General features: G+C 35.0%; 1 protein-coding gene across 1 annotated transcript in view; it reads right to left on the bottom strand.

Moving 5' to 3' along the window:
* Nucleotides 1-19528, bottom strand: part of LOC128984187 (eIF-2-alpha kinase GCN2-like) — a 121616-nt gene that overhangs the window by 44191 nt on the left and 57897 nt on the right. Inside the window, exon 9 of the mRNA XM_054403481.1 lies at nt 5185-5391. Coding sequence (XP_054259456.1) covers nt 5185-5391 — 207 coding nt within the window. The remainder of the gene's footprint in view (nt 1-5184; nt 5392-19528) is intronic.

The raw sequence follows: 19528 nt of genomic DNA, 5'->3' as shown, positions 1-19528 counted from the left end.
GATGTCCACAAAAGAACTGAAACATTTTAAAGGCAAATATTGGTAGCAAATAAGGGACTATGTTTAATGTTTTATATATATATACTAGCGGAAAACCAGTGCTTCGCTACGGAAAATTTCAAATTGGTTAAAATGTTTAATAAATTAGTGTTTAAGTGCCAGATTAAGATCAAATAAATCACATAAAATAAACAATAAATTATTTTAATTTTTACGAGGTGTTAGCCCGTCCTACGTACGGGAATTCAGTAGTCAGTTAAAACCGTGTACAATTCAGATGGGCTAGTTTACACATAATATAAAGACAAGTTTCTTGCAGTTTTAATGTGAAAAATCATCTTGTAAACAAATGTTGTGTGACCAAATATGTTTTTCTTCCATCACAGGCCTATCCGATATGCATTTTAAATCCGATAATTTAACAATAAAACAGCAATTCTGCAATTTTTACTATGTGAAAAGCGTTGAAGTGAGATTTGCAGCCGATTAGCACAGACGCACACTGATTATAAGTAGCCTACAGTAGAGAGAGTAATAGTCAATTGAGAAGTGTATAGACCTAGTCAACGATACCACCTTCCCTAGCATACCTGCCTCTTCCATAATTATTATCACCACATTACAACTACTATACACAATTTCCAGTAGGTCTGAATAGAAACGACCTAAAATAAAACGATAATATCCAATAAAATTCACAGTACACATAAATCGTCACACCTATCCTTTATATCAATTTCACTGCATTAATTGCTAAATAAATAAGTGTAAACAAAGAAAAGTAAAAATAATAACAGTTTGTTTTGAAACAGCTGTTTGGTTCAAATAACATTCATTTGAAAAAAAAGAACTCACGATTACTAAAAGAACTGGTCACATGTAGCAGGAATATAAAAAGTAAACACGCTAGTAAAGCTAATGACGTAATTGTCAATGTTTATTATCCATACCGTCATCAGTTCTATCCTTAATAATTACCCACCCTCATTGAATAAGTGTACATCGTAATTTCCCATATTAGTTAATTTAAACTACAATATATTCATAGTTTAAATAAAAGTGTTATTTTCACGTTTGGGGGCGCTGATAGGCACCCCCAAACGTAACCACACTGAACACAATTTCATAAAAGGATGGTTTGTCTAATTGCAGTATCCTAGGTCAATGTTGACGTTGTGTTCAATCTTTGTATAAAACTCGGCTGAGGTTGTGGTGGTAATTTAAAATCGTGATTCCGGATTATTCTTGATCTTCTTTTGATGACATCAATATTTCCAGGCCTAATCCAAACAAAGTTAAAGCAGACAAACATTAATTGTAAACAAAAAGCTACCATGAAGAATTAAAACATATAAACATTGTTATTTTTCTATTCTTTCCTCGAAAAGTGCAATAGTAAAATAATTTGCATTTATCCTTTTTTATTAAGACTCGTGTACAGAGCCTCGATTTGTACTGTAGTTTAATTAATTTTGGTCTAAACTATTTTAAGCTGTGGTCTAATTATCTCTACTAATCTTACTTATTTCCTATAATCAATGACAAAATAAGAGTAAATAAAAAAACCTCATAGTTCCATAGTTTATATATAACCAGCTGTTAGTTAAAACAAATTATATTGCTCTAAAGCAAATCGAAGATTACAAAGATTGCTTTAAAAAATAATTTGAACATCCTAGTATTTTACTATGTATAATTTAATTAATCTGTCATCCTCTTACAGAAGAATTGAACGTATCAATGATTTGCATTACACATAGTATAAATAAGTCAACCCTAAGTATGTCTTTACATTTTTATCCAAATACTGAATTTGTGACACAAAAGCTGAATGTTTACAGCTGTTATGTTAAGCAAATTATTTTATGCCAAAAGCTAGTTTAGAATCTTAGCGTCGGCTGCTAGACTTTTTAAAAATTAAAACTTAATTTCTAAAAAACTGGGACCCTAAACTAAATTTATGGCTTCGACATTCCCTAGTTCTCAAAATTATCTTTCTTTCAACACAAAAATCATGAAAATCCGTCGAGTGGTTGATTCAGAATCGTGAAATAAAAAAACACTGTTTCGTTTTAATATTATAGATAGATATTTCATTTTAGGATAATGATCAAAACAGCAGTTAACCCACCCATGTGTTCGTTATTCGTACTATTTTTGATTATTTACAGAATATCTTTGTATAAAACATTTTTTTGTTTTCTCAGAAGGTGCTAGCATCACCAGATTCGTGGCTGAGCTGACCCGTGAATATGCAACATAAAAGTGTCCATGAGAAAAACAATCCTCTCTCAAGTCTAATCCTGCGATCTTAAGTGACTGTCCCTGAGCTTTGTTGATGGTGAGGGCGAAGTACACTTTCAAAGGGAATTGCAACCTTTAAACGGGTAGTCCGTAGGAACCAGGGGAAGTCGCAGTATAAAAAATGATTCCCCTCAGGCACATCCGGTGATCACTATGGCCTCAATTACATTTTTGTGAAGATAAACGTGGAAGTGCCCGCTAGACAGGGATTGTGTAAATCTGAGTCTTTTCAAGGTAATACGTTCATCACCAAACTTGACATATAATTCACCATTTCGATAAACCTCGAAAAAAAATGTGATTATTTGTCAACCAGCTCACACAACCCAACAAAAGGTAAATAGCTTAGACATTTCATAGAAGTATTCCCTTGAATTAAGTAAATAAATTGAAGTAAATAAACACGCACAGTCTCCTGTGATGTGAATGACATTGTGTGGAACGAACCCGCCATTAACATTTAAAACCTCAGTGTAAGTACTATCAGAAAGTTTACACAACTACAAAAATATTAACAGACCAATATCATAAGTTCTTAAAAATTCAAATGCAATAAAAACTAAGTTCAATTCATACTTTCTTCAACACTAATCACACTTATTAGAAATTGATAAAACTAAAATGCCACGCCCACAATTAATTAGGTTAATTTCACTGGCACATAACTATGATGTTTATATGGTTGGAAATAACCTTAGTAAGTTAAATTTATTTTTTTATTCTAACTGCTGATGATTAAATAAATTGCAGACAAATAAATTGTAAACAAAAACTCAAAACAAATTATTCTTCCTATACAAACTCCATGCTAACTTTGACCTTCTGTGGGCCCGTTGGGAATTTTGTAAAATCGCTTCTTATTGTCTGCCTACGCTATGAGAGGAATATGTATGGAAAATTTCATGCTCCTAGGTGGTATGGTTTGGCCTGTGCGTTGATCGGAATTTTGCATTTATATATAGAGACTAGCTGACCCAGCGAACTTCGTATCGCCTAAGTTATAGGTTTCCCCTAAGACAGACCGATGGAAAGAAAGTACCGTTACGTTTAATTTTCAAGATGATCTCGTTCGCATCGCTCAATCACGTCCTGGTTGAACTTCGTTCGCTACGCTCACTCACCTTTGGGTTGGAGCTCGTTCGCTACGCTCACTCACCTTTAGGTTGGAGCTCGTTCGCTGCGCTCACTTGCCTTCAGGTTAGCTCGTTCGCTACGCTAACTCGCCTCCAGGTTGAAGTTGGTTCGCTACACTCACTCACCTTTGGGTTGGAGCTCGTTCGCTACGCTCACTCACCTTTAGGTTGGAGCTTGTTCGCTGCGCTCACTTGCCTTCAGGTTAGCTCGTTCACTACGCTAACTCGCCTCCAGGTTGAATCAAGATATCTCGTTCGCATCGCTCAATCACGTCCTGGTTGAAGTTCGTTCGCTACGCTCACTCACCTTTGGGTTGGAGCTCGTTCGCTACGCTCACTCACCTTTAGGTTGGAGCTCGTTCGCTGCGCTCACTTGCCTTCAGGTTAGCTCGTTCGCTACGCTAACTCGCCTCCAGGTTGAAGTTCGTTCGCTTCGCTCACTCACCTTTGGGTTGGAGCTCGTTCGCTGCGCTCACTTGCCTTCAGGTTAGCTCGTTCGCTACGCTAACTCGCCTCCAGGTTGAAGTTCGTTCGCTACGCTCACTCACCTTTTGGTTGCAAATTAGCTGTTGTCATAAATGTAAAAGAAATAATAGTGCTGCACCCTGTTGGTAATCCTTGTAACTTTAATGCTATTGAACATCATAGAACAGAACCAACTTGTTTAATTGAAACAGCTGTTAAGATTCATTAATTCCATTTCTCATAAGGTTAACATGGGAAACTCCAGAGCCACTGGGGCGGCCCCTTTTAAGAATTTCGAAACGGGAAATAGTTTACGTCCGATTCGCATACCTACAGAATTTACACACAAAATTTCATAACGATCGGTGAAGTCGTTCCGGAGGAGTTTGCAGACAAACACTGTGACACGAGAATTTTATATATTAGATTTAATGCTAAATTTTTTAAGTGTTATTAGAAATGTAGTATAGCTCAATATGAGCAACATTAAATCCTAACTTGAGCCCGGCATAAATCTAAGGGAAATTTGACCCCTTCCCAGGTTTTGGTCAGTACTTCAGGGGATATAAACGGTGACATTTATTATGACATGCTAGAGGAGTACGTTTTCCCACAGTTGGATGACGTTGAAATGGAGAATGGCCCTGTCTATTTTCAACATGATGGAGTGTCACCACACTACAGTTTGCAGGTGCGAGAAGCGCTAGATATGTGGATTGACACGGAAGGGCCCATCCAAAGGCCTCCTAGGAGACCAGATATGACTCCTCTGGGCTTTCTCTTTTGGGGAGGGGGGGGGGGGGGTAGTGAAGAATTATGACCACTTGGTGCAGATTCGGGATCTGAATCACCTCTGACAGAGAATAGTCGCATGTGTTGGTGCAAGATACCCTGAAGAACTGACCAAAACCTGGGACGAGGTCAAATTTTGCTTAGCTTTATGCCAGGCAACTAATGGGCTCATATCAAGTTATACTAAGTTTCTAATAAAACTTGAGAATTTTAGCTTTAAATACATATATAAATCACTAGCTGTAACCCGCGTGCTTTGCCCCGTTTAACTTCTTAATTTTCAAGATGATCTCGTTCGCATGGCTCAATCACATCCTGGTTGAAGTTTGTTCGCTACGCTCACTCACCTTTAGGTTGGAGCTCGTTCGCTACCCCTAAGCGTAAAAGCATTTAAAAAAGATCTGTATATTGTTTATAACTGTGGACTACTGATATTCTCCACTTGTTAATGCTTGGACTAATGATGCATATTACGTGTTAGTGGTGTTACCTTATCAGGAGAAGAAGATGTTTGTGAGGAGTCGTCACTTTGAACCGAGGTTTCAATCCAAGAGTTGAAATAACGCACAACATTTTCATGGTTCAGCCTTGATAACAGCTTGACTTCTCTTGTTATTTTTTTATAAAGAAGTTTGTTCATTGGATTTAACTGTATCCTCTTGATTGCATACAGACAGCGATCGAGTTTGTTGCGAACCTAAAAGCCATTAATCAATAATTTGTGTTAGGAAGTGAATGTTACTGTGCATGGATCATATTTTGCTGAGGGATTTCAGCTGGTTGTAGAGCTAATTTTAAAATAAATACACAAAAAAATTTTTAAACATTTATTTTCCTACAGGCACCTGACAAAGTGGCCTTCCTTGTACTTATTATAGCACAGAAAGTTGCTAAGTGCTGCATCTACTTACTTTTGCTGCACACTTTTTACTGGGTACACTTCCATATCTGTTGGCACAAACAACCGAATGAGTAATATAGATTATTCGATTGTTTAATTCGATATATCGTTTGGTTAGTTAGGTTATGCTAATCTTACCTAACTAACCAAACGATCTATTGTATTAATCTATACGCCTACATTGATCGATATTTCATACGGTTGTTTGTGCCAACAGATATGGAAGTGTACCCTTTTTACTTTTGCTGCACAGTTTTTCTTTTTTTCCCCACACCAGTATTCCAACCAAACATCAGAAAACAGTGTGCTTTTATTAGGCACGTAATACAAGTAGGCTTGAAAATAAGTTGGCAACACTTAAAGGTATTACGACTGCGATCAGCTGGTGCAGCGTTTCCCATTCCGTCCAATGTTTGGATTTAACCCAACCTAAAAACGTATTTTACAGTGTTTGTAAGACTAATTATTTATATGCTTGATAGAAACTGTAGGAAAAATATGATGTGTAATGCGAGTGCAAACTAACTTTGATGCACTTGAGAAACTTTCCACACTCGCCTGCGGCTCGTGCCTAAACATTTTTCTTGTGTAAAATGTAATGTTTCAATTTAATTTAACCATTTAGGCTATGATGCCTAGGCTAGGTTAGGTTTTTTGTTAGATAAATTTTAATAAAAGTAGGTGTAACGTTATTACATTTAAAATAGAATAAAATATATGAATGAAGAATCTTTTATTGTCAAACATTTATAACAAAAGTAACAAGTAAACAAACATTGTTTTTATGAAAACATCTGATTGAATTAAATTACAGAACAGTATTTCAGCATACATAACATTTCCCCCTTCCTTCTTTAAATGTACATTGGCTTTCTTATATTCCGACTTGATTTTCTCTGGTTTGTAGTACCAGATGAAGGTGAAGTTAGTTGTTGTTGAAAAGATAGTTGTAAAGGCCGTATTTGTTGGCGTGTTGAAGTTTGTTGTGTTACAGATTGTTGTGCAGGCTGTATTTGTTGACGTGTTCTTAAATGGTCGGCATGCTGCCTGTGTTCTTTGTCATCAATGTTCACTCTGTATGACAATGGTGCTGTTTTCCTTAACACTACCCCTTCTCTCCAATTTTCATTTTGATTCCGTTTCACCCAAACTTTATCACCTGCATTGAAGTCTTTACGTTTAGAGTGGATATCATGATAAAACTCTTGGCGTTCTGACGACTGTTTCATCTTTTCCTTCACGTCCGGTCTTAGGGTGTCAATCAAAGTTCTTGGGTTTCTTTTCAGGAAAAGTTCAGCTGGTGTCCGTCCAGTCGATGAATGTGGAGTTGTCCTGTATGAGAACAAAAGTGTATGGAGTCTTTGCTCGTGATCATTTATGTCAATCATGAGATACTTGTTTTGAAACGTCTGAATTACTCGTTCAACACAACCATTGGAACGACTGTGGTAAGGAGTAGTTCTGATGTGAATCACGTTATTATTGCGGCAAAACTCTCTAAATTCTACTGAGACAAACTGATTTCCATTGTCAGTAACAATTTGTTTCACAAGTCCATATCTACAGAAAAGTTCACGAAGTCGTCTTATCACAGTGTTGCTTGTAGCGTTTTTCATTGGAAATATTTCCAACCATCGAGAATATGCGTCTATTACCACTAACCACATGTATCCGTCAAAAGGTCCTTTGAAATCAATATGTAATCTTTCCCAAGCATTTTCCGGTATATTCCATGAATTGAGTGGCGTTTTCACATCATTTTTCCTGAATGTTTGGCATCTTGTACAAGTTTTCACTAAGTTTTCAATGTCATCATCTATTTTTGGCCAGTACACATACAACTTCGCCAAAGAGCGCATGGCAACTATTCCTGGGTGTGAAACGTGGAGATAACTAAGAACGTCTCCTCTAAGGGACTTGGGAATTAATATTCTTTCTTGCCACAATAAAATCCCCTCTTCATAAGATAGTTCATGTCTCTTGACATAGAATATCTTCAAATTGTCCGGAATTGAACTTCGATCGGGCCATCCCCTGACACAATAGGATATAATGTGTTTCAGTTCATCATCTCTGTGAGTGTTATCTTGAATCGTACGTTTTCTAAGTGGCAAATCTTCAATTCTCATAGATCTTACTTGGTTTACTTCACCAAGCGTCTGATACGTATCAATATTTGTTCCTCCTTCTAAAGGTAATCTACTTATACAATCTGCCAGAACATTATCTTTTCCAGCCCTGTAGTTTATATCGTAGTCGTATCCACTGAGGATAATAGCCCATCTTGCAAGTCTGGAAGCGGCATGTTTAGGTATAGGCTGCTTTGCCCCAAAGATTCGTTCAAGTGGTTTATGATCACACAAAAGAGTGAAATGTCTACCATAGAGATATTTGTAGAATTTCTCAACACCAAAGATAATGGCCAGTGCTTCCTTATCTATAGAAGAATGGTTCTGTTCTGCTGAATTTAATGTTCTTGAAGCGGCTGCAATTGGTTTCTGACTGCCATCAGGACAACGATGAAGGAGAACTGCTCCTAATCCAATATTGCAAGCATCTGTTGCAAGGATAAGTGGAAGTTTAGGATCATAATGTACAAGTACCATATTGTTTGAAATGTTGCTCTTAATATGGTTGAATGCGTCCTCACAGTCACTATTCCAGGCCCAAGTTGAGTTCTTGTGCAAAAGTCTATGTAAAGGAAAACAAAGAGATTGCAAATTTGGAATAAATCTTGAATAGTAATTCACAGATCCAAGAAATGATCTAAGCTCAGAAACGTTCTTTGGTGGGGGTTGTTTCTTGATAGCTTCTACACGATCTTGTTTGAAAAGCTGTAGTTTATCTTCACGCGTGCATAGTCCTGCTCTCCTCAATATATTTAAAACTGTTTTGAGCCTATCAATGTGTTCTGGTCCACTTCTACCGCCCACACATATGTCGTCAAAATACCACGCACAATCATCGGTACCAACTAATAATTGGTCCATCAGCTTTTGAAAAATCTTAGGTGCAGTCTTAATGCCAAAAGGTAATCGATTGAAGGTAAAATATCCTTTATGTGTCGCTACCACTAGATATTTTTTTGATTCTTCGTCCACTGGAATCTGTAGATACGCATCCTTCAAATCAATAACTGAAAAGAATTTTGAACCATTCAACTTAAGCACTGTTTCTTCAAACGTAGGGATGCAGTATTCGTCATCGATTAAATGAGGGTTGATTGATACCTTGAAATCTGCACATAATCGTACCTCACCATTAGACTTCGGTACAACAACTAAAGGAGAAGCACAAAGGATCGGAGTCGTAGCCGGATCCACAGGTTCTAAGACCCCTGAGGACACTAAACGATCTAGTTCCTTGCTAGTTGCACTGTGTAATGCGAACGGAACAGGTCTCGGTTTGTGTATTGGCAATTGTACATCATTAGCTACTCTAACCTTAGCTTTGAAATTTTTCACTGTTCCTAGGTTATTGGTAATTATGTCTTTGAATTCTTTATATATCTTACGTTTCTCCCCCTCTTGGTCTATAATGTCCGTGTTAATATGATTGACGCTATAAGAATTTTGCTTACATACATGTTCACAGTTAGGATCTAGATTAAATGCTACAATCCAATCTTTACCAAACAAAGGTGTCCCTGAAACAATGTCAGTGACAGCAACACTTAATTGCAAAGTAGTTGAACCTAACGAAACAGCGACCTTAGTCTCGCCGAGCATAGGTATCCTAAATGACAGATAAGCACCCAGCTCCTCCGTAGGAGTCAGTGCCGGTTTACCAATTTGTTTCCACGTAGATTTACTAATTATAGTTCTTGCAGCAGCAGTGTCATATTCCATCGTTATTGGAACCCTATTTATTGTTAAATGAACAACGTAACAAAATTTCTCTACATTATTAATTTGACTTATGTTCTTTACCAAACCGGGAAGCTCAGCTTCTAGCTCATCAGATATGTCAGGACATCCGTCATTATTTTGACGGAAAAAGTCTACATTTCCACTATAATCACTCATTCCAGCAAACTTATCAATTTGTTTGACATAACGTCTTGAAAGATTTTTCTCAATGACGACATTATTGGATTTCAGACAAACTCGTTCAAAATGCCCCATTTTCCCACAAGCTCTACATTGAATATTCATTGCCTTGCAATACTCACCTGTTTTATGTTTTGCTAACCCACACCTCAAACACTGTGACTCAGGATTCAAGTTGATTCTAGTACTGTCCCTTTTGTTAGTAGTTCGTGTAGCCCCTACCTTATTTACCTGTGCGTCACATGAAAATGTCCCAAGTGTTTTTATTTGTTGTTGTTGAGAATGTGCCATTTCCATGAGGTAGGCGTCTTTAACGATGTCGACAAGTCTTGCTTTTTCCTCAGGATGTTTTCTGATGAGCTCTTCTTGCATTTTAGGATCATTTAAGCCCAATAAGAACTGGTCTCGCAGTCTTTCGTCAAGTGTATCTTTAAACTCACATTCCGTGGTACCAGCTCTCAAATTGTTTACAAATATGCGTATAGATTGATCTTTGTTCTTCACGATTTTTCCACATTTTAGTCTTTCGGCCAAATAGGATGTTTTTGGTTTATAGAAATTCGAAATAAACTCAACAATTTCCTCGTAGGTGTTGGATAAAAGTTATCAACCACTTTTGGTTTATAGAAATTCGAAATAAACTCAACAATTTCCTCGTAGTCTACTGTTAAAATAGGTGTTGGATAAAAGTTATCAACCACAATTCTATAATGTTCAGCACCAATCCATTTCAGAAGTAAAATTCTTTTAGCTTCTTGATTGTGTTGTAATCCACAAACAATTATTTCCAACTCAAACCTTTGGTAGTAGTACTTCCATGTTTCTTTGGTAGCATCAAACTTCTCGAACTTGAAATGAGTCTGTGTAGTAGGTTGTTCCACTGTTAATGTAGATGATGTGTCGTCATTGTCATATTCCTCATGTCCGTGCAGCGCCATTATGTAACGTTATTACATTTAAAATAGAATAAAACATGTGAATGAAGAATCTTTTATTGTCAAACATTTATAACAAAAGTAACAAGTAAACAAACATTGTTTTTATGAAAACATCTGATTGAATTAAATTACAGAACAGTATTTCAGCATACATAACAGTAGGCCTATTTCACATTTTCATGTTTTAAATATTGCTTAATCTATATATTAATTTGAAACTGTTTTTCTTTGTCATAGCTATTTTGAGAGAACGGCTGGGTGTAGAAACTCGGTAGAGGTGTCTAAAGAAAGGTCTTGGTCTGTAGATGAGCCATCAAAAGAGAAACATGGTGAATTCCCTTGGGGCTCTGCCCCAGTGGCCTTTAAATTCCCATCCCATGTTATTCTTACGGAGGAAAACGGGGTTTTTGTCACAGCTAATTTGAGAGAACGGCTGGGCGTAGAAACTTGGTAGGGGTCTCTAAAGAAAGGTCTTGGTCTGTAGATGAACCATCAAAAGAGGAACGAGGTAAATTCCCATGGGGCTCTGCCCCAGAAGCCTTTAAAGTTGCCTCTTCAGATTTGTTTACATTACGACCATATGCATAATTCTACCCTACTATTTAATGAAACAGCTGTTAATATTTAAATTGTGATTTATTGAATTTGTCAAAATGAAGTAGCCTACAGTATTTGCAATGGGTTTTTCTGATTTTAAATTGGATTTTCTTCTGCATCATGTCATGTTTTGCAATATAATGTTCTATTACCAAATCAGTGGAAAATCCTAATATCACTAACTCTTGATATTCTTTGGCGTATTGCATCTGTAGACGAAACTTGGGTTGGTGAAATTATTACAATGGAAAAAAGCGAGAAATCCTGGACAATTTGATATAGGCTAAAAATAAAACTGAATTAACAATAAGCTACATTTCTTGAGCAATCATTGAAATAACCGATTTGCAAACAATGGAAACATAGAAAAAGTCATAGAACACAACCAAGTAGAAGAAAAGAAATAATGTTTTTTTTCATTTATAATCGTTATTATAGACAACCTAATGCTGCTATGAGAGGGAACAATTTGTAGAAACACTTAAAAACAAGATCAGCTTTTTGAAAAAAGATAAGCTATTTACAAACGATTTTGATTATATCTAACTGTTGTGTATATCGTGAGTATTTCCATAATCTTTGAGTCGCCTGTAATGCTTCGCAATTGCTCGAATTCGAGCAACAGGTACACTAGTGTTCTATAAATTACTAATGTAATAATGTTTCTAATAGTTATTTTGTAAATAGTGGTAACAAAGAATATTTCTACCCACTTACCGTATTTAGGTTAGGTTATCCATTGTAAATATTTCAGCAACACATTACCAGTTATAAATTAACATTACCATTTTATTTCACAAAGGGATAAACATGTAAATATAACAACTAACTAAATAATTAAAACATTTTATTTATTACATTTGTTTGAATGTTTGTGTTGGTGAAATTAAAGTTAATGAAAGAATAATAGTGGGGTCGTATAGCTGCATATAGTGGCAGAATATTTCAGTTCTGGCAGAGAGGCTGCAATTTTAGGTGGTTATAGTATACAAGTTTCTGAACCTAAAACCGCCCAGACCCCAATTTTTAAGGACCTCGGTCGTCCGTAATGACGTCATCAAAATGGTGGCCGTAAGAGGATGCTGGGTCCCCATGAATTGGCTATAACAACCGAATGCCTGAACCGATTTTCATGAAATTTGGCACACAAGTGCTTGAATACATTATCTCGGCCTGGGTTGAAAATGGTCAAGTTTCATCGAGTAATTTCAAAATGGCGGCTGTTCAAAACTAAAAAATTATGAGGAAAATAATTGTGAATTGTTTTATACAGGTTGAGTTTTTAATGAGTTCCCCCCCCCCCTACTTTTTTATACATTTCTTAAGATATCAACTCCGAATCACGTCAGATCATTGTAGAGTAGCAAGTACTTCATTCAAATCAAATAAAAAATTCTTTATTTATTTCATGCACATAGGTACATATAAATAGTGTCAAAAAATTATATTAAAAATACATCAGTGTTTGAACCTTAACTATTTTAACACAATTTGTCCTGAAATATACTTTTTATTTCTTTTGTGAACAAAGGTGGAAAAACTCATCTAATGAATATATTGGTTTGTTTACTATGTACTCTTTGAGTTTCTTCTTAAATTTTTCAATATTCTTTTCAGACTTTATATTTTTTGGTAAATGCATAAAGAATTTCTTTCCCGAATATGTTGGTTTTTTCTCGTAAAATTTTAATCTGTGATGATTTGGGATAATTTCATTTTTATGCCTTGTGTTGTACTTGTGGCATATGGAAGATTTAGAACTTACTGCCTCATTTTTAGAAATTAGTATGCAGTCATAGATGTATTGTCCATAAACTGTGGGAATTTTAAGATTAACAAAGTGTTCCTCTTTCGCTGATTGATCATAATTTAGTTTAAGAATGATTTTTATGGCTCTTTTTTGTTCTTTCAAAATACTGTCTAAATTTATTTTCCCTGTTGCTCCAAAAAGACACAATCTGAAACTTATGTGTGAGTGAATGTATGAAAAATAGATATGGCGTAATGTCTCCGATCCACAGTATAACGACATTTTCCTAAGAGCATATATACCAGAGTTAACTTTTGATAACACCTTACCTACATGATCATTCCAATTTAAATTTGCATCCACTGTTAAACCAAGGAAGCATGTACTTGTCTTCTCCTCAATCATCTGTGAATCTGACATAATAATTAAATTCTCATTTTTTTTATTTTGTGCAGTTCTAAATTGCATGAAGTTAGTTTTTAGTGTATTTAATAACAAATTATGATTTTTTAAGTAATCGTTAAAATTTTCTAGCTCTACAAAAGATTGTATTTCCATTTGTTCTATTGAGTTTGATGTTATTTTTAAATTGGAATCATCAGCGTACAGATAAAGCTGACTGTTGTTCTTATAAGACAGAACCTTATTTATATCCTTGAGATATATTATAAAAAGCAAAGGTCCTAATATTGATCCCTGTGGGACACCATATTTTACTAGTTCCAGGTCTGAAACTATATTTGTTGATTTGTTATTCGGTGACAAATGTTTTACTTCTACATACTGATACCTATTTACAAGAAATGTATTGATCCAATTTAGAGATGTTTTTGAAATGCCAATATTCTTTAATTTTTCTATTAAAATTAGATGATTAACACTGTCAAATGCTCTTGAAAGGTCCATAAATATACCTGTTGTATGTTTGCCCTCGTCAACTGACTCTATTACTGATTCTATGAAGGATACTGCCGCACTAATAACAGATCTTCCTGACCTGAAACCGTGCTGTAAGTCATCAAATAAGTTGTGTTGCTCTAGATATGATGTTAATTGTACAGAAACTATTTTCTCAAATATTTTAGAAACAGAAGGAAGCAGAGCTACGGGTCTATAATTAGAAACATTTTTAGGATCATCTTTTTTATGGATTGGAATTATTTTGGCTATTTTAAGTTGGTCCGGAAACAAACCAGAAATTAAAGAAGAATTAATCAGGTGACATAAAACTTTGGTTAAGTATTGGCTTGCCCCCTTTAATACTGTAGTAGGCACTTCATCATAGCCACTTGAAAGCTTATTTTTCAAACTGCTAATGACTTTTTCCACCTCATGTTCATTTACAGGATTGAGTCTAAAACATGTACTTAAGAATGAGTTCTTTTCTAATTCTTTGTTTAAATGTATATGATTACTAGTAGTTATATTCTTAACAACATTTGTAAAATACCTATTAAACATATTTGAAACATCCTTAGGATTAGTTATATCATTTAAGCCATCATTTAACACAAACTTTCTTATTGATCTATTATTCTTTCCAACTTCTGAATTTATTATGTTCCAAACTGTTTTTTGAACATTTTATGATTTATATATTTGATCTTCATAAAAAGTTGTTTTAGCCTTTTTTATATGATTCCTAAATGCTACTTTTTGTTGTTTTAGTATTGGTTTTAATTTTGTGTTTTTACTTTGCCTGAATTCATTAGTTAGTTGTATTATTTCTTGTCTTTTAGTTTTTATTTCATTTGACATCCAATTTGAATTTTTATTCTTTTTAGTTATCAATTTCTTTGGAAATGCTAGTTCAAAGTAATATCTGAAAATTTCATTGAAAATACTATACTTTTCTTCGACTGGGGCAAAATATACTTCTTCCCATGTTTCATTTTTTAATAGGTCTGAGAAATGGGCAATGTTTTCTGGAGAAAACTTACGTACCTCCTGCTTTAACATCTTATTTGTGGTATTGTCATTTGAATTTAGATTATTGAAAGATAATACTTGTCCATCATGATCTGACAAGCAGGATACTATTCCTTCTATTGAAATGTTATAATTTTCTTGATTTTTTATAAAAAAATTGTCTATAGCTGTTTTGGAATTTTCTGTTATTCTTGTTGGAAAAGTGATCAAATATTTCATATTATGGCTTTTTAGAACCTATTTTAGGCATTTGTGCTTATCATCATTTTTCAAAACATCTATATTAATGTCTCCTCCAATTATGATATGTGTGTATTTCTTGTTAAAAAAGTCAATAAAAATACTTAATCTATCCAAAAAAGTTTGATAATCTGAACTAGGGGATCTATAGACACCAACTATTAAAAACCTAAAATTACATTTAACAAAACTATAAGCACAGAGCTCAAACTGTTTTTCTTCTATAAATCTATTTGACAAAAATTCGGGAATATCCACCTGTTTCCCTTCAACACCCATCTTGGACACAATCATGACACCGCCTTTAGAGGAATTTTTTCTTGAAAACGATACATTAATTTGATAATTTTTTATGTTAACCCTAGTGATTTCATCTGGTTTCAAATCATGTTCAGTTAGTATTATTACATCTGGATTTAATTCATCTATGGTTATTTCTAGTTGCTCAATTCTTGATTCTAAATGTTGTATGTTTTGGTGGAAAATTTTGAATTTTGAATTTTTAATTAGTCCTATCTTTTTATTTGTGGTGTCTTGTCCAGTAAGTTTAAAGAGGAATCAAGTGGATTTATTACATGATTGTCCTTATCACTATTGCTACTTTCTATTACATTATTATTTAAACTTTCACTGCTCTGCTTTTTTAAAACACTTTCCGGTATTTTTATCACTTCACTAAATAAAAGATGACCTGGAACTGTTGGTGGGCTGCTGGTGCTGATGGTAGGGTTGTTGGGAGTTATCGGCTGGGGTTGAGGTCTGCTACGTGCTGGTGAAGTTAACAATGATGAATTTTCAACAGGGTTGTATTGTATTTGGCACCTCTGTATGTACTGATCAATGATTGTTTGTTTAAGATATTTGATGAATGTTGATTGTTTTAATCCATTTTTTAAAAATTTATTTGATATTCTTTTGCCTGTTACAATGATCACAGCAGCTCCTGTTAGTTTTTGAAATTCCAATACGTTTGAGACAAAATGAGCGGGAGTGACACGATCTCTGTTGCAGCCCATGGTTGAGCAAATTAAAGTTTTTAAATTACGAGTTTTAAAATCATCAGTTAGTTGAGAGAAGGCCAGATCATAGTTTGTTTTATATTCAGAAAAATTGTTGGCATTTTGAAAATATTTGGGCTTTGTTACAAGACTGTACACAGCGGCTCCCTGTACAGTTTTCTGATATGTCAAGTTTCTTGAACAAAAGTCTTTTTTACTTGGTCTTCCAAACTTGTCTCTAAATACTGTGGCAACTCCTTGACTCATGTGTTTCTTTTGGTCATCAAAATCTGCTGAAATACAGTGAGCATATGCAACTTCTGGGTCACTGCTATTCTTCTCAATGTATGTATCCATGTCTTCCTCCATTACTTTTAAGAATATTTTAGTTTCAATTTCTGCCAATTCTTTTGTACGGTTTAGATTTAATGCTAGATCTGCTATTCTTCTGCTTAGCACCTGCTTCCCAAGCTTATTCAGGTGTTGTCCGTGAACAGTGAAAAATTTACGTTTAAAGTCACTAATATTTATTAAATTGAGATGTCTCATTTGTTTCAATTCACAGTTGATTTTGTGAATTTCTTTGTTTAAAGGGTTGTCACGTGCCAAGTCAAAACGGTAGGGTTGCGTCACATAGAGGGTGACTGGGCTTAAATATTGGAACAAGGTTTTCACTGGGTTTAAATTTTTGGCCGCCTTCTTGGATCCGCCATATTTGATACAAAGTTATTTTTTCAAATGTAAAGGTAGGGTTGTGACCCACCGTTTCAAACAAGACTTTTACGCTGAATACGATGCTGCAATCCACATTAAAAAATGTTGATCCATTCTAAAGTTATGAGAACTTTTTATAACTTTATTTTTAGTCCATTATAACATTGCGCATTTACAAACTAAGGCCATAATCTCAAAATAGTGCTAGATTATTAATAGTGTTAGACACCACCATTCATTGTTGACCTATTTTTACTCGGTTATGACGGATGTATTTTTTCAGCCGCCATCTTGGATCCGCCATTTTGAAATGTGATAAATTATTTTATCCATTTTTGTTATCAAGCTTTCTTGATAAAATATTACAATTATTTTTATTTAAAATGTCAATATTTCAAAAATCAAATATGACAATGAAAAACGGATTGCGGCATTGAATTCAGAATAAAAAAATAGTTCAAAATGATGGGTCACAACACCGCCTTCATATTTAAAATAATTTTATCACATTTCAAAATGGCGGATCCAAGATGGCAGAGATTATTGATTTGCATCCACCTACTGTTGAAATGTATATACAAGGATCAGCTTGAGATGGTGTGAATTTCAGTTCCTTTAGTTTTTCATCAAGCTTCATATACCACTGTCTTCCTGATTGTTTTAAACCACAAACTGCCTTTTTTAGTAGACAAACCTTTTTGTTTTGAGAATTTTTTAAGTCAGTAATCATTTTCTTTGTTTTGTTGAATAGTTTTTTATCTTCATTTTCACTCTCATCCACCATTATTTCTTGGAGGTATCTCTCAAAGTTGTTAGGAAGTTCCATGTAAACTTTTTCTTTTATTTCTCCATTTAGAAATCAGTTGAAACGTCCATTTGATCAATACTTAAATCATCTTCAACAGCAAGTCCAAGCATAAGTCTTATTGAACTTAGCTTTGCTACCGGAGCAAAAGTTTCATCGTAGTCAATGCCTGGTTTTTGTGCAAATCCTTTTGCTACCAATCGTGCTTTTCTTCTTTCTAGCTCTCCATTTGGTTTTAGTTTCTTCTTTAATACCATTTTACAGTTGGCTCTCGATAATCCGACAGTTACGGGACCGGGGGGGTGTCGGATTACCAAAAACGTCGGATTACCAAAGGTTAGCTTTATTTCACTGAATTTAACTGCATACGTTAAGAAAAACCAGTTTTTAATACATATCACGGACTATTTAACTGTTATAGGTATAAACTAATCAACTTAGGCATTACATATTACAAAAAAGAAAGATTTATTGCATATAAAAATACAAAAATCAGTACAGTATAAATCAAAACTAAAATACAATGTAGGCTAGTGCTCCGTTTTTTCTAAATACATTACAACATTGTAATTACTGTACTGTAACTACGGTGTAGGCCTACACATTTACGGGTTGAAAAAATCTGTGATAGTCTTTTGTTTCTTTTTACGCAAACAGTCTGTCATTGCATTTTCTTGAATGTGTCTCAACATTAACACGTTGTTCAAGTCAAGTCCACGCTCTTCACACCAGCGAATCAAAGTGTTTGCAGCCAACATAGCTTCGTCACAGCTGATCGTGTATTTTGCCTCCACGGCCTCCTCAATTGTGTCGTCTTGTTCATTAGATATGACTTCCTGTACTATATCTTCATCTGTTAGGTCAGCACACAGGTTGTCGTCTAATACCCATCTTCTTAGGTCTTCTGAAGATTCTTGCGAAACGTTAATATCATCGCAAAGTGTTAGTGTGTCCTCCACAACTCCGTTGTCATCTTGACCATTGTCATTTCCATCGTCGTTATTTTGGAGGAGTGGGTTTTCTGGCCAAACATTTTTCCATGACTTAATTAGAGTTTCAGGTTTGACTTGTTGCCATGCAAATGCTGCATTTAAAATGGCATCCTTGATGTTAAATTTTTTCAAAAGTGATGTGATGTCTGCGTCAGGTTGACAGACGATATCCATAAGTAGGCGCTTCTTATAATGTGCCTTCATTGTCTTGATAACATTTTGATCCATTGGTTGAATCAGAGCAGTTGTATTTTTTGGCAAATACATGGCCTCTATGTAACCACCAGTTGTCTTCACTTTTAATCCCTCCATGTCCGGATGTCCGGGAGCATTATCTAACAGTAAAAGAGCCTTTATAGGCAGACTTTTACTCTTTAAGTGTTGTTTTACCTCTGGGACAAAATGGTTGAAAAACCAGTCATTGAAAACGTCTTGAGTTACCCAAGCTCGGCTTTGATTCATGTAAACAACTGGAAGGGAATCCATATTGATGTTCTTAAATGCCCGGGGGTTCTTACTTTTACCGACAGCTAGCAGTTTTAACATATGACTCCCAGCGCCATTCGAACACACCATTAATGTAATTCTTTCTTTTTGAAGTTTTCTTCCAGAAACCTTTTTTTCACCCCCTGTTACAAAAGGTTTTGTTGGAAGTTGCCGCCAATTTAGGCCGGTTTCGTCGGCATTGTAAACTTGTTCAGGCGTAAGGCCTAGTTCAGTGATTTTAGCTTTAAGGGTCTCAATAAAGTTAGAAATTTCTGTCACATCGGCAGATAGTTTCTCTCCACTCATCTGTAAGAAACGAATACCGTGTTGCTTTTTGAAATTTTCAAACCAGCCATTGCTGGCACAAAAATCATCTTTTTTGATGATTTCACGATAAAAAAAGCGTGCTTTCTCTTTTAAAATATCCCCAGAAAT

Source organism: Macrosteles quadrilineatus, unplaced genomic scaffold (genome assembly GCF_028750875.1).
Source record: "Macrosteles quadrilineatus isolate MER2022 unplaced genomic scaffold, UCM_ALF_1.0 Scaffold_2__2_contigs__length_208266976, whole genome shotgun sequence".
NCBI classification, from domain to species: Eukaryota; Metazoa; Arthropoda; class Insecta; order Hemiptera; family Cicadellidae; genus Macrosteles; species Macrosteles quadrilineatus.
The sequence above is the reverse complement of the archived record's forward strand: the minus strand, read 5'-3'. Positions and strand labels throughout refer to the sequence as shown.